The sequence below is a fragment of the Drosophila santomea genome, chromosome X, assembly GCF_016746245.2.
Source record: "Drosophila santomea strain STO CAGO 1482 chromosome X, Prin_Dsan_1.1, whole genome shotgun sequence".
Classification (NCBI taxonomy): Eukaryota; Metazoa; Arthropoda; class Insecta; order Diptera; family Drosophilidae; genus Drosophila; species Drosophila santomea.
In genome coordinates this window covers 5,000,581-5,015,646 of record NC_053021.2, presented here as the reverse complement: position 1 = coordinate 5,015,646, position 15,066 = coordinate 5,000,581, and the positions used below count along the sequence as shown (strand labels likewise).

Genomic DNA, 15,066 nt, shown 5'->3' with positions numbered 1-15,066 from the left:
CCTAAAAATCAATAAAAATGCTTCAAACTTTCTGCCAGTTAAAGGCAAGAACTAATTAACACAACAAAATTAATATATATGTATAGGGCAACAAATCTCAAAACTATTGAACGCAATACACCCGCAGGGATTTTCAAACCTTAAATGCCAGAGCAATAAAGCTTATTGAAGTAATTTGCACGTTAAGCTTTGGCCTAAAGTTTATGCAGCGAACATTCCAGGTACTGAAGGCATTTTGCAAGAATTGTAATGCTTTTATACTAATCATTGTGCTATTAATTCGTTACTTCTTAATCCATGGGATTTTTGTTTTATTTAATCACAAATTTTCACACAATTTACCTTTGGTTTTTACTTAGTTGTGCCGCTCGGTTTACTTCACTCAACTTTTTAAAAATCTCCTGCTTTTAATTATCTCTTTTTTATTAATCACTTAATTTTTCTTGATACCCCTCGTACTTTAACATCCACTGAAACTTTAGCCCAACGAAACACAAACTTAAAGTTCATTTTTAGAGACGAAGATGGAAAACCCAAATCAAAACCAGCGAAACCAACGACCGTTGGGAATTTGTTGCCATAGCCAAGAAGCAGATTAAGTTTTTAATTAATTCTTTCTAGCAGGGCGGTGGTTTCTGGTTTTTGGATGGGGATGGAGATGGGGAGTGGCGGGCTTGAAGCCGACTTTAAAGTCAATTAGTTTCATAAATCCGCGTTGACACATATTTGATTAAAAAGTTGTGCTCCGCCAACCCGAAAACCAAGCAAATGCTGAAAAGAGATGAGGTGACGGAAAAAAACTAGAGAGCACCAAAGAAATTTGTATGTATGTACATGTATTACATCTAATCAAAAGTTTTCCTAAATAGAAACTGGATTATGAAATTTTGGAAATGTAATCCCATGAAAGTTAATGTTGATATGTAAATGATAGCTTGGGTATCACATAGGACTGAAATATTTGTTGATATTTAGTTTAAAATAATAAAACATATTTAATGACAAAACATATATAGTTTTCACCACTTCACCGCTATAACACGCCACACTCAGTTGCTTTGTAGTAGTAAATTAATGCCACCGATGACCGATAAAAAGTGATTAATTAATAAGAAAATATTATCGCTGTCTGAAAAATCATTTCTCTTTGGTTTTATGACATTTAATTATAGATGACATTACCGAAGCAAATTACACAATCTGTTTGGCTGTATGACTGTATATTAACTGCGTATTTGTGTCCGAGGCTTGGAATTATTCTATTGTTTTAATGAATTCAGTGGTTTCATATTACGACTATTACTGCGTTGGACTTTAATTTGTAATTACATTTTTGTGGCTTTCTACCGTTGACCATTCCGTAGGCAATTTAATTGAAGCATCCTTTTGACAGTCAAATGGCAATAAAGCTGCGACCCACCCTTCGTTTAAACTCAATAAGGGCAACACCGATATCAAGTATACGCTCTTCGTTAGGCTCCTTTTCTGCATTTTTCCCACCCTATTCCTCATCTTATCCATCTATGGAAATAGCTCAATGGCAAACATATTTAATTTATACACACGACACTGCACATGCACTATTTCCCTTTAAATGGAAAATTGTTTGAAGGGCGAGGCAAATGAGCAGTGCGTGGAAAATGCACAGAACATATAATCACATATACATATATATATATGAATAGAAGGGGTAATTTCTCGACTTTTAATCGGGTTGATCGGAACAGTTTAAAGTTGAGTGCAGAACATTGGTTGAATAATTTATTTATTGTTATGCACTGGTATTTTTAATTAAAATCGTTAACGACTGTTTTCTATTGCAATTGTAATTATATTTGATGACAAAATAAATATTTTATGTATATAATTATTATTTTAGTTTTATGATTTTATTTTTAATAAGTTAGAACTTGTTGTTATTATCGATTGCCTTTGGTATACGGTTCTGATTTATCTGCTTTTTTTACTCTTCCACTCTAATATTTTGTAAATGGACCCTATAATAATAAAAAAAAATAGCAATATTTCTTGATTATGCGCTGTCTGCGCAACCAGTTTTTTTCAAGCATTTTTTCGGACTTGTACTAAGCTTGACTTATTCGCTTTATTCACTGAGAGATAATTAATTATTAATATTTAATTTATAGCAGATGTTGCCTGTGTTTGGTTTCGAATTTAATGATGATGTTATTGTTTGCCGCCTGCCTTTTGGTGTTTTTGCTTGGCTGACTTTTATGATTCGCACTCGGGTCATAAAATCGCAATTAGATTGAACGCCACGCACAGAAAATAATCATCTACCCTCAAATAATTGACTAAAGCTGGAATTGCTTTTCGGCCGAATTGGAATTTGCATTTGTGGCGCACAAACCCATGTGCGGAGGTCCATGGTCGATGAATACTCACTTAGGGGGTTGCTTACATGCAGACAACTACGCCGCGTATACGCAGTCTCCGCATCGGTGCGTATACGTAATCTCCTCGAACCAACAATCCAGTACAATGACAGATTGAATGATTGACTGACTGCCCACTGGCATTCGCCATTTCACCACAAATAGAACAATAACACTCCAACAGGCTTCAGATTTTAAAATATTTTAATTTTTTTTTCATTAACTTAAAAATATTAAAGGCAGAAAATATTAACCCTAGGCTTTGAGGAACTGCACTGTAGTTTTCAGTCACGCTGATTTTCAAATGTTGTTTTCAGTGTAGTAATTGCATTGTGTTGCGATTATTGGTGGACATGGACTGTCATGAATCGACTGAACACGGATAATTGAAGGATTCCTGTTCTCAATGCCACACCAATTCCATTAACAAATGATGGGCGATAAGGGGATTAAAGGCAACTAATGCATTCACGAACACCATTCATTGATTGTGCGTAATCGAATTATTTTCTTACACATCGAAATTAGATAATAGGACCGTCTTAAGAATGAGTTTAGTTTATAAGTTCAAGTGCTACAAGTTTCGTACATATTTATAAATTTTGTATATAATAACACACTTTTTCTGGCATTTTATCTGTTGAATACATTTAACTTGTGAAACTAACAAATTCAATTTCAAGCCCCTACGACCTCGACGGCTGTATCGCATTTCCCGACGGAAAATCGGGGAAAAGCTTCATCCGGGAAGGGGAAACTCAGGACAGAGTCAGTCGCTCTTTTATATGCCTCTTAATCCTTAAACAGTTTGCCACAAAGCGAAATTTATCTGAGAAGCCGTAAATCAAATCAGCTTAATACGCTTAACATAAATCGTGGAGTTTAGAAAACGAGAAAAAAAACCATTAAATCGCGCATACCAGTCTATAATTCCTCAACACAGATAGCGTCGCTGAAAAATGAGTAATAATATCTGCGATAAGAAGAGACAAACAGTTCATAATTATTGCTTGATTTAATTAAAATCACTGCGGAAATAATTTACCGGCACGACTGGCAATTTGTGACAACAATCACAGAAGTGCTCTCGATATCATCTGCATAATTTATAGTTGGCAATTTCTTTGAATGGATGTGTCTCTCGCAAAATTGTACGCATACAATGCCAAATTGATGCTGTCTGTTATATTTTTATTTCTGTCTGACACTTATTCCACAAACGAATCGCGTTCCTGATAGTTTTCTCTTGCAATTAATTACTAAAAAAAATATAAAAATCTAATGTAGTTTTTAAATAAACCCTTATTCAGTATCAGATGAGAGTGACTTAGCTTAGCGTATAAGTCCACAACCCTAATAAACGCTTCGTGGTCCCAACTAGTTTCGCAGTTGAACAGGCTCTTGGGATTCAGTCAACGGAATTCCTTCATTTTTGGACGCACTCAATTATGGCGCCTCGTCCTTTTTTCTCGTCATCGTTTGTCAATCCCCTCGTTTGAGCTCCATTTTGCTCTGTTTTTGTATTACTCGCTTAATAATATGTTAATTGACAGCTTAAGCCAACCGTCAGCGAGGGGTGCGTGCCATTTCAGATACGACATGACAGCACATATGTCTCCTCGATTAGTAGTTAAAGTGTAATGCCATTGGACAGCAAAACGAAAAAAGGAAGCAGCAGAAAACCAAAAAAAAACAGGAGAATAAGGGCGGGTAACATGTACACAAGTGTTATCCTTCGTCGGCTAATTGATGCAGCGCACGTGGCGTATGCGCTATATTCCGTTCTGGATTTTCTACATCGATGTTATTTATTTAACTATGCAAATGTGATGAATATCTGCCAAGGTCCGCAGTCTGTTTTCCAGAAAAATCCCCTTCTTTCCTTGTAATGGAATTAAATTAATTTTACATAATTTGTACATGGCCATCCAGATGATGTTTTGTGGGACAGTGGCATTCGATTAGAATGGATGGCTGCAAATTCAATATGTCTGCTTAAATTAAAGAAAATGGTAAATGTAATCGATTTCTTAAAAAGTTGAAAAACATTAAAATTCTAAAGAAAAGATACAAATTAATAAATTGCGACAAAAATGTTATATGCTCTATTTGCTCGTAAAACAAAAAGTTTAATTTCAATGCACAAAATCTAATCTGGAAATGTACTAAAACTCCTAAGTATTTAGTTTGTAAAAAGAAGACCCCAAATTCGGCCCACGGTGTAGCACATTTCACTTTCGTTTATTGGGTCGAAACAAAAACGAAAACTTATCCAAACGCCCACAAATCGACGGCCTTGACTGTCCATCTATTTTGCGTAGAGGGCGATATGGATGTAGATTTATTCGCATCTCTATGGCCACGTATCTGTATCTGCCAGTTCATATCTAAAATATTTATTACACCACTTCAATTTGTCTCTTTCAGGGCGATATAACTCACGGGGATATGCAAATGCCGAGGTGGGCGTGGCCGAGGGCGTGCCGCAACAAGCAAATGCGAAAAGCCAAACAATAGAGACAGAGACATCCAATTAAAAAGGCCCTACAGAATCGAATACTATATATATACTTATATATATATATATCTGCCAAGATGGCTGGCCATCGGTCGCTGGCTCTTTTGTTGGCGATGCTAATTAGCAGCTGGCCAAAAGCCTCTTTGGGCGCCACTGGAAACGGCAGCATGGCAAGCGTTAGCAACAGTAGTGGCAACAATTATGCATTCACCTCGGAACAATCGGATCACTCGGACCACAATGCCAACGACTCCATGGAATATGATGCCGAGAGTGTGGCCCTCGAACGGATCGTATCGACAATAGTTCCGGTGTTTTTCGGCATTATCGGATTCGCAGGACTTTTGGGCAATGGTCTGGTTATTCTGGGTAAGTTTCGACCCCTCCAAATTCGTTTAACCAACAGTTTAGATATCTGTTCCAAATCAATAAAAAATACGGAGTTGATACTTTTGGCATGCTCAACAAAAATCGTCCTAGTTATACACTTCTTAAATAAACAACCTAAACATTACGATTTTCTTCGCAGTGTATGCCCCCCTTTTTGCTATAAAAATGCGGATTCGCATCCGACGAAACGCTTTCATTAGCGACCTCTGGCAAATTATGCGTAATAATTGCAAATGAAGCTGCAAAGGACGAAAAGCAATAAGGATGAGGTGCTGGAGTGCCATAAAAACATAAAATCGCATGCAAGAACCGCGCGTTCAGGCGGAAGCTAATTGATTTTTTATATCCCATTAAGGGAATGGGCGAATAACGAGAGGTGTGAGGCTGCGATCGTTAAGATTGCAATTTGCTAGTATTGCAGAAATTTAATAGGCCAGCAGTAACAAACTGCCGCATTCGGCACAATGCGTTTCGATTCATAGTTAACAAGCAAATGCTTAAGTATTCATAAAACGGAATGGACATGTAAAGAGAAGTCTCCTTCGAAACCCTCTGTGGTGTTTTCACAAATAAAAAATAATACAAAATATAACGTGAAAATAAAATAAATTTGCCTTATTTAATCATTTCTCAGCAGCGCGAAAAGTGAAAGGCAATGAAAGAATGTCAGGAGGCCAAATGGGTTAAGACAAAGAGGGAATTTTACCTCAAACACTTGAGTGCCTGCCTGTCTCTGTGTGTGTGTGCGTGTGTGCAAGTGGACAAGTGTATGTGTGCTCTATCACCGACACAACAGACTAAATCTCAACAGGCAAACTTATTTTGCATGCAGCATTTTTCGTCTCTTTTCTACGCTTTGTTGTTTTCTCGTTGCAACCTTGGTGTGAAATTCTCGGAGGCCATCTTACCTCACCTGGAATTTGCCTCGTGTGTGTGTACTGGTGTGTGTATGAGTATGTGGGTTGGCCATACACCATCTAGCCACCGGAAAAACAAGGCAGAAACAAAACAGAGAAACATGCTCAAACAGCTCGAAGGAAGAATCTAAAAATAAGAAAATCACAAGGCAAAAAAATAAAACTGAAAAAAGGCGGCTGCTCTAAGTGTAGCGGTGAAACTAAACCCCTGACGTCGAGCACTAAGAACACAGTTCTTTCACCAGCCACCTCTTGACTATAAGCTTCCGTTCAAGCCTTTCTCTTAAGCTCGGTGCCGCAATAAAAGTGAAAATGAAAACAACTTACAGTAATAAAGACATAGCCAAACTCAATTAGACCAAAATCACTCTAGACCCATAGCAATATGACAGGATTTAAGAAGACTCCAAAATTCTAAGGATTTTAATTCATTTTACGCTAATAAATAGTTATAAGCGTACTTCGAAAATAATGGAACTTTTTAAATTTTGTTTGGCGCAACGCTTGATTTTTGGATTGCTTTTGTTCAGCTATCTTAACTAGAATTGAGTCTCAAGCTAAGACAAACGTGTTTGAGAACCCTTGAAAGTTATCCAAGAAACAAATGAGTGGGTCAAAGTGCAGGCGTTGGAGGGCCACGCCCACTGATGCCGAGTAAAAAGTGTTTTCCATGTCGCTTTTCTCCGGTTGCCTATCGCATTCTCTGCGCTGTCAGGCCAAAGGAAAAGTTTTATTAAAGTCGCAAGTGGCATCCAATTGCCCACGACATCCACCCACAATTTCCCAGCATCCTGCTCAATTTTACTCGGTATGCTTCTGTGTGGAAAAGCCACTTTGTCAGCTGCGTTGGCGGCATTATGATAAATGATTTGTAAATGAACGTGTGGATTTTATGGCAAATTATGAAGGCGAAAATTAGAGCCACTCAACTGGGTGAACTTTCGAGTTTGACTAGTGCCGCAACGACAACTAGAGCTCTAGGCTAGCCTAGTCTCAAGAATACACTGAAAATATATTGGGTTCGGTAGCAGTTAAGTGCTTGAAAAGACTAGTGCGTTGTGTACATATGTATTTACCACTTATCGGAAACGTCTATCTTAAATATTTCCAGCTGGACAACTTTATTTAAGATACATTTTAATACTAGACTCTGTACAATGGACCCGAAATTTTACAAGTGAGAATGTGAAGATTTAGCAGCCTGCGGTGCATAGTGCAGGAGTTTACTTATGGCTTATGAAAAGATAATTTGTCAAAATGCCATTACACATGACCAGTTAAAAAAACGCCAGACAAAAAAGCAGACATCATCATCATCATCATCAACGCAGGCATCATTATAACATTATCCGTGTGGGAGATAAGGTGCTGCATTTTATGGCAGATAAGTACATTTTCACACCCAAACGCACACGACATATTGATAGATGAAGGCCTTGTGCCTTGCATGGGCATTAAGCTGAAATTTATTTAATTTCAGCATTGCTCTCGCCGCAAAACTATGGCATTTCCCTAGATACTTTGGCAAATGTATGCATAAGTTTACACAACTTTGACACAAACTGTCAACAGCAATTTGTGTAAATCTGCCGAGCGAAGCAAACCGCAACACGAATCCAAAACACACAATCCTTTATGCTTAATTATAATTTATGTTTCAAGAATATTTTGGGGGGCCGCATTGTCACTTCAATTTGCATTGGCCTTTGTCGGTAGAGAACGGTTCAGTTTGACAGGAGTTTTTGGTCTTCCATTTGCGAAATAAATCCAGCCCAGTGGCGTGTGTATATCCCAGTCGAGGGGCCCACAAATTCAGTTATAAAATTGTAATTGCCTAGACGAACAAGAACGTGACTCAGTCCCCTAACGATAATCCTGCCTCACCGATTTCCACTACGTTTCCTGGCCACAGGAGCGGTATGCAAAGATATCAGGACTCTGGGAGGAGCTACAAAGTTTTGAAAAGGCTTTTGGAAAATCAGCTAAAGTTTTCCAGACTTTTTGGCAACCGAACAGGCAGTGCATATTCATACTTTTTGGGAAGTGCGTGCAGTCATAACAAACTCTCAATTTCATTTCTATGAATTTATATCTACTTTTAGATCACTTTTAATCACATTTAAAAATAGAGGGTATGTGCTAGTTGAAATAGCTTCCATCGTAGCCTCAATACTTTTTCTGTTTTTTCTGTTGTCCTGGCGGAGCTGGAAAATTTGATTTGGTCCCAAACCCAAAATATGTTTCTCATTCGACACAGTTTTCCCCCTTTTTGTTTTTTTTTTTTTTGTTTCGCCTGGCATCCTTTTTCGACAGATGGAACCGCAAAATCAACTTAAATGAGGGCGTAATACAAGTTCTGGGGATATATAGCCGAAAGGGTTGCAGATAGGATAGATGATGGCGTGAAGAGGGAGTTGAGAAAACCTTATCCACCTGCATCCCGACATCCTGCGAATCTGTGAAGGCCACGCCAAGGACGCCATAAATTGTTTGCACTTTTGCCATTGTTATTATGGCTTTTCGCTGGAAAATGCATTTACCGTTTCCCCGATTTCTGCACATATTTGCATGTAAACATGGCTGAGGGAATTCTCGATTGGTATACTATGAACAATTTGCTTGGATTGCCCCACACATGATTAGAACTGAAAACCCGATTGCCCACCCAGCTAGTTCCGCGGAAAAGTGCTTTAACTAATAGCATCAATATACAGTTTTCGATGCCTATAAATAGAAATCTTGGTGATTCGGATTATTCTTGTAATATACAATATATAAAAACTTATTCCTTTGCCTGATATTTCTAGCGTATCCTTACAGCAACAATTTCGTTTGGCTGCTTATTGCTCAACCATAAAAGTAGACACACACATGCATTTACATTTTTTTCACATTTTTTGTCATTTTTGATGATGATTTTTGAATGTTGGCCGAAAATCGTTTTTCTGTGTTTTTGCCATTCCAAATATCAGTATTTTGGACAGAACATTCGAACTTATGGTCCAAATATGGAATGTCATACCTCGTTGAGCTCGTAATTAAATTTCCTATCGAACTGTGTTTTCAAAAAAAAATTCTATTTTTTTCACATTTTTTGCAATTTTTGATGATGTTACCCCTTACAAAAAATGCGAAAATTTGGCCAAAAATTATTTTTACAAAGTCGTTTAAAAAGTGATTTGGTTGGTTAGTATTGGTAATTAGGAGAACAAAAATGTAATTCTTTTAACTTTCTGACCATTTTAAGCCAAGTTATACCGAAAATACCAATCGTAAATATTGAAATTTTGGCTTAAATCTTTTTTCTATTTTTTTGCGTAAATAATTATCAGTATTTTGATCACTGCATTCGAAATAGTGGTCCAAATATGGAATATCATACCTCGTTGAACTTGTATTTAAATTTCCAATCGAACTGTGTTTTCAGAAAAAAATTTAATTTTTTTCACATTTTCTGTAATATTTTATGATGTTACAAAAAATGCGAAAAGTTGGCCAAAAATTATTTTAACGGTGTCGGTCTAAAAGTGTTTTGGTGGGTTAGTTTTGGTAATTAGGCGTACAAAAATGTAATTCTTTTAACTTTTTGACCATTTTTAGCCAAGTTATACCGAAAATATCAATCGTATATATATTGCATTTTTGCTAAAAATTGTTTTTCCTTTTTTTTTGCGATTATTAATATCAGTATAAAGGCCAGGCCTCTAAGAAGGCTTAAAAGAAAGGGCTTTGCCAAAACAACTGGACAGTTTTAAAGACCCCCTCGATGTTTGAGATTTTGTTGTTAGTCCTTCCGCGATAAGTGAAGAGGTTTGGTTATATTGTTTATATGTTTAATTGCAACGTTATAGTACTAGTACTACACGTACGGAGTCGTCGTAAAACTAAATAAAAACACACATGCAACCGATAAGTCCTGATGCGAAGTATACACCTGATTCCATGCTTCAAATACTTTATTATCGGAAAATGCCGAGTACTTTACTTTCTGGCCAAGCCTCAATCTTTCGAGAGGCTTGTATGTTTCCTCCAGGAACCATATGTATATTTTTGTTTCATTTTTTTTTGTGAAGAAAATATGTTGCAGGCTGCACGTAGTTGCAATTTGAGGGAGCACATGCGAGTATTTTTGTGTGAAGCCCCGTAAAAACGTAAAAACGTACGCACAAAAGTATGCAATGAAAGAGGCATTTAAGAGGCATATGGTCACATGCGTGTGTGGGTGCGTTGTATGTGTGGGTGTATGTGCGTTGGGTAAATTTACACAAATCCACAAGGCGTACGAATTTATTATCCAGCGTTGATAGTGATAAAATTTATAACCAGCATTGAGCGCACCGCCTAAGAGCGGACAGTACAAACACAAACACGGCCGCACACACACGCAAACAGACAGAGAGACAGACAGACAAACAATGCCCTAGTGAGCCACACACACGCACACAGAGGCAATTGTGCGTGGGTGGATGGCACACTGTGTCCCACTCACTTGCACTGTCTATCTCGCTTCCACTCTCCGTACATTCGTCATATTTATGCTTTTTTATGGGCCATGTACAATTTTATTGTTTTACTTTTCAATGCAATGTCTGCCGGGGCCTGACACACACACACACTCACTCACTCGATTGTGCCACATATGTACATATATGCCACAGCATTGGTCAAACAAGTGGTACACATTCTTAATATAATATTGTTGAGTGTAAAAAAGTTTTCTCTGCAGCACACTATTGTTTGTGGTTGCTGAAAATCATTTGAAAGTATCGGTATACTTTCCCTTTCGAGTACACTATATTCTTGATCACAGCTGTATCGAAGGACTCGGAAAATGGGGAGATACCCACTGAATACCGGAATACATGTACTGCTTAGGACCCCAAAACCCGTTTGGCTCGGTGAACAAAGGCAGCAAACAGGTATAAAATGCCAGAGCTTCGCTGTCTTCCTACTCATGATATGCACAAGGACAAGACTTTCCGGCTTGCGATAACTTCAGAAATGAAATAATTTATTTTATCGCCACAATAATCCTTAATATTTAAAACGTTTGTTAAACAACAAATGATTGAAAGAAAACCCCGAAATCAGTTAGTTTTATTGTTGAATACTCTAAGCATAAAATTCTCAAAGGGCTGTTCCAGTTTTGGGAACACTCATCTACAGTTTTTATTTGCCGGCTCTTTTGTGTGCATTTCTCCGCATACTTTCTTTTGTCCTCCCCCTTACTTACCCCCCTCTTTAGGCCCTTTTCGACCCTTCGACGTCTCCATCATTCACACACTTGTGGCGCACTCTTGTCAACACATATGCGCCCATGATGGCCGTACCATATGGCCAGGTGTCCCCAGATCCCACAACCATATCCTCATCCTCGTCCTAATTCTCATCGTCGGTGCTCGTCTTATTCGCATCCCTAGTTGTCCTTGGGCTTTTTGGCCCCTGGCAAGTGGCCATAGGTTTTTTGTTCGCCTGCTGACTGATGCAAATCCCATCAATAATCCAACAATGCTGCGCCGCTCAAGACAAGAAACTGAGAGGAGAAAAAAGAAAACAATAGAAAGACTTACTTTAAATATATATATATATATTTTTTTTTTTTTGATATTCAAGATGTTTTCATATGGCAGTAAATAGTTTTCAAAAATATTTATAAAATTTAGTTAAAGTGTTTAAATTTAAAGTGTTGTACGTTTAATTGAACACTGTGCTTAGAAAGTTTACTGTGCATGATGATTGACTGCTCGTCTGGTTGACTGATTCACATTTGTTTGTCAACGATAATGATGAGCTCACGACGTTGATGTAAAATTTCATGCTGCTACTATGCATTGTTGTCAATGTAAAGGGTACAATGGCATTGTTAAGCGAGTGTCTGTCCAATATTCACAGACTATTTACCTCCTATATACATAGATGCCCTTTAATATAGACGTTGTGCTGCAAAACTATTTAAATATGGTAAAAATATTGCAGCTTATCCCAGCGCTAGTCATATTAAGGAATTAGAAAATATATGGAGATTATCTAAACAGGAGGTTTTGCATTCACAGAAGCTTAAGAACTTGAATGACGTTTGAATTTATTGCCCAACGGCTGTTCAATTAAATTTTAATGAACTCAGGAAGTCAGGTGCATTTGATTGGATTATTAATGTGTTTTGATTGGTACTTAGCTTAGCTTACACTTTGTGTGGTAAGTGATAGAAATATATCTTAAAATTAATTAATAGACCACAATTTGATTACTAAAGCAATTAAGATATACAAATAATTAAACCAAAGTGTACATCTCTGATTCATCACTCGTTTATAATTTTGGACAACTCACACTTTAAAGCACATATATATTAATTATTAACAAAATAATGAATTAACTATTAAGACCGTTGTTTAATCGAAAATATACCCACGGGCTTCATCAAATGTACAGGACTCTCAGTTTAAATACTCATTGTAACGAAAGAGCATGGTTCTGAACTCAATTCAATCTACCCATAGGAAAATTTTTCTCGGCAAATGTCCTCTTCCTTTTTTGATTTATCTAAGATTCGCCCCACACTCGGCTTCCCTTCGCCTGGCATTAAATATGTATTTGTATAGGCTGGCAAATGATGCAAATAAAAGAAGAGAAAACAAAACAAAAATAATGAAGGCTGGACACACCGCCGATTTCAGAGAGTCTGAAGATTGCAGAAGGACCCACAAATGGGCCAAGAAAAGGACAATGGACCAAGGGTCTTTTGTAACCGGATATTCATGTGCCAAAACAGGATGTCTTTCTGTCTGTGCTGTGCATTAAAATTTAAATTAATTGCCATAGCCAAGGGAACTGTACTTATGTACGTTCTTCCCCTGGCAACAACTGCAGGACCCAAAATATTCCTGCATATCCTGCATATCCTACATATCCTAGGAGCAATCATTTATGCACTTAATGGACTTAAGCCCACACACTCGGCCGCCCTTTAATTGGATCATAAAACAAAGGCCTATGCGGAACATCTAAACTCGAACGGAACTCTAACTTTGAGATAGCCAATTTTAATTGAGTATAAATTTCTATGCCATTAAAGTTATGCCTACCCTAATGGGTCGTGTCCAAGTAATCAGCCAGTCTGATTTCATTATGCTCAAAAACACTGGGCTTATGACTCGTAAATTACTCCACTTTAGTACTCTTCAAATCAACAACAGAATTTTTGATTACTCCTTTGGAAAATCCTCCGAATCAGGAACATAAGTCCGCAGTAATTAAATCGCTGCGCACTTGAGGCTTGAAATTTGCCCACTTAACTCCTGAGCTGCCTGTAATTTTTTATTACTCAATAAACGTTTCCCAATTCTTCAAATTTTAAATGGTTTGCTTAGCAACATACACTAGTTGCAAGTAAATACAAAACAATTGCGAACTAATTTAAGCTCCTTTAAAAATAAATATGCCAAAGTTAAAGTCTTTGTAGGTTATAAAAAAGGAAAAATAGGTAAACAATTTAAAAAATGTTGAAAACATTATTACTTAAACTTAAGCTTGAAAGTTAAGACCTATCTTCACATTTGTCTACTAAATCAGAGCAAATTGCGTATACGCCGTGTCGACTTGAAGTGCATCAATAACAGGCTAAAACAGGAAGGAAAATACGGGCAACAAGAGGGCTAACGAAGGGCGGGGGAAATGGGTGGGCATTAGAGTGACATTAAAGTTCAATAAAAGTGAATTTATGCCCCCAGATGCGAGTGAACAGGAAATCCTGTCTAGAACACAGGCACACACACACACCCACATGTGTGTTGCCTGAATATTTGTTTATTTGTAAGCTCCTTTAGAACCAACGAGACACGCCCCTTTTTTTTTGCTTTTTTTCGCTTGAAGAACTTTTGCTGCTTTGGCTGCCGTGCCCCATAAATTATGGTACACTTTATTATTTTGTAAATTTCCATCCAGCCAAAAAAGAAAAAATAAACAAAAAATAAACAAAAAAATAAAAACATAAAACTGGCACACACTTTTTCTTGTAATGGCGGGAAAAAGTTAATGTCCCAACAAAAAACGCCACATTTTGGACCCTTTTTTTCTGCGAATCCTTCTCGTGTGTCAACAGGACCCGCAAAAAGTTGGTTAGCCACAGAGACTAGTGGGTGTCGAGTGGACTGTGCCGCCCTCTGTTAATTGATAAAGCCTCAGAACAAAGTTGCCAACTGAACCCTATTTAAAGTGGAATAATGGGCGCAAAAAATGGATTTTCTTTTGTAATTTTTTTTTTTGCTTGCTGCTGCAGGTTTCATAAATATCTCGATTAATTGGGCAAAATGCTATAAACAGTTATGTAAGCGCCTTAACTCACCGAATGTATATATAATGCCATAAAACTAAAATATAATAATTTAAATATCTAATACATTTTGTTTGATTATTTGATTTACTTATGTTGTCCCAGCATTTACTTACCCTATTTGGCAATTTCATGCAAATACGTATGCCAAAATGGCAAAAATTTGCTACCAATCTGTTGCCAAAAACTATTCAGCAATAAACAAGCAGAAATCCTTAGAGAAAAGCTTGGCAAGGGCTTAGACGGGGCTACAGTTAAAGCACCTTATGGCCCACATCTGTTGACCTTTTGTTTGTACATAGGTATATAATATGTACACAGATATACTCATATATTCTTACATGCATCCGGTATTATTGTCACCAATTTTTTACTATTGCTATTGATTCACATATTCCTGTTCCTGCTGCTACTTATTACTCAGTTACCGGTTTTTGCTCATTTTTTGTAGAGGGGCTTGCGCTTTTTGTTCGCCTTGAAACATCCTGTGCTAAATATATATTTGAAAATGAA

General features: G+C 37.3%; 1 protein-coding gene across 2 annotated transcripts in view; it reads left to right on the top strand.

Annotated features, from left to right (window-relative positions):
- LOC120456822 (allatostatin-A receptor) overlaps window positions 1–15,066 on the top strand; it is a 71,291-nt gene that overhangs the window by 44,342 nt on the left and 11,883 nt on the right. For both annotated transcript variants that reach the window (XM_039643872.1, XM_039643871.1), the window contains exon 3: window positions 4,824–5,283. In XM_039643872.1, coding sequence (XP_039499806.1) covers window positions 4,992–5,283 — 292 coding nt within the window. In that variant the 5' untranslated portion in view covers window positions 4,824–4,991. The remainder of the gene's footprint in view (window positions 1–4,823; window positions 5,284–15,066) is intronic.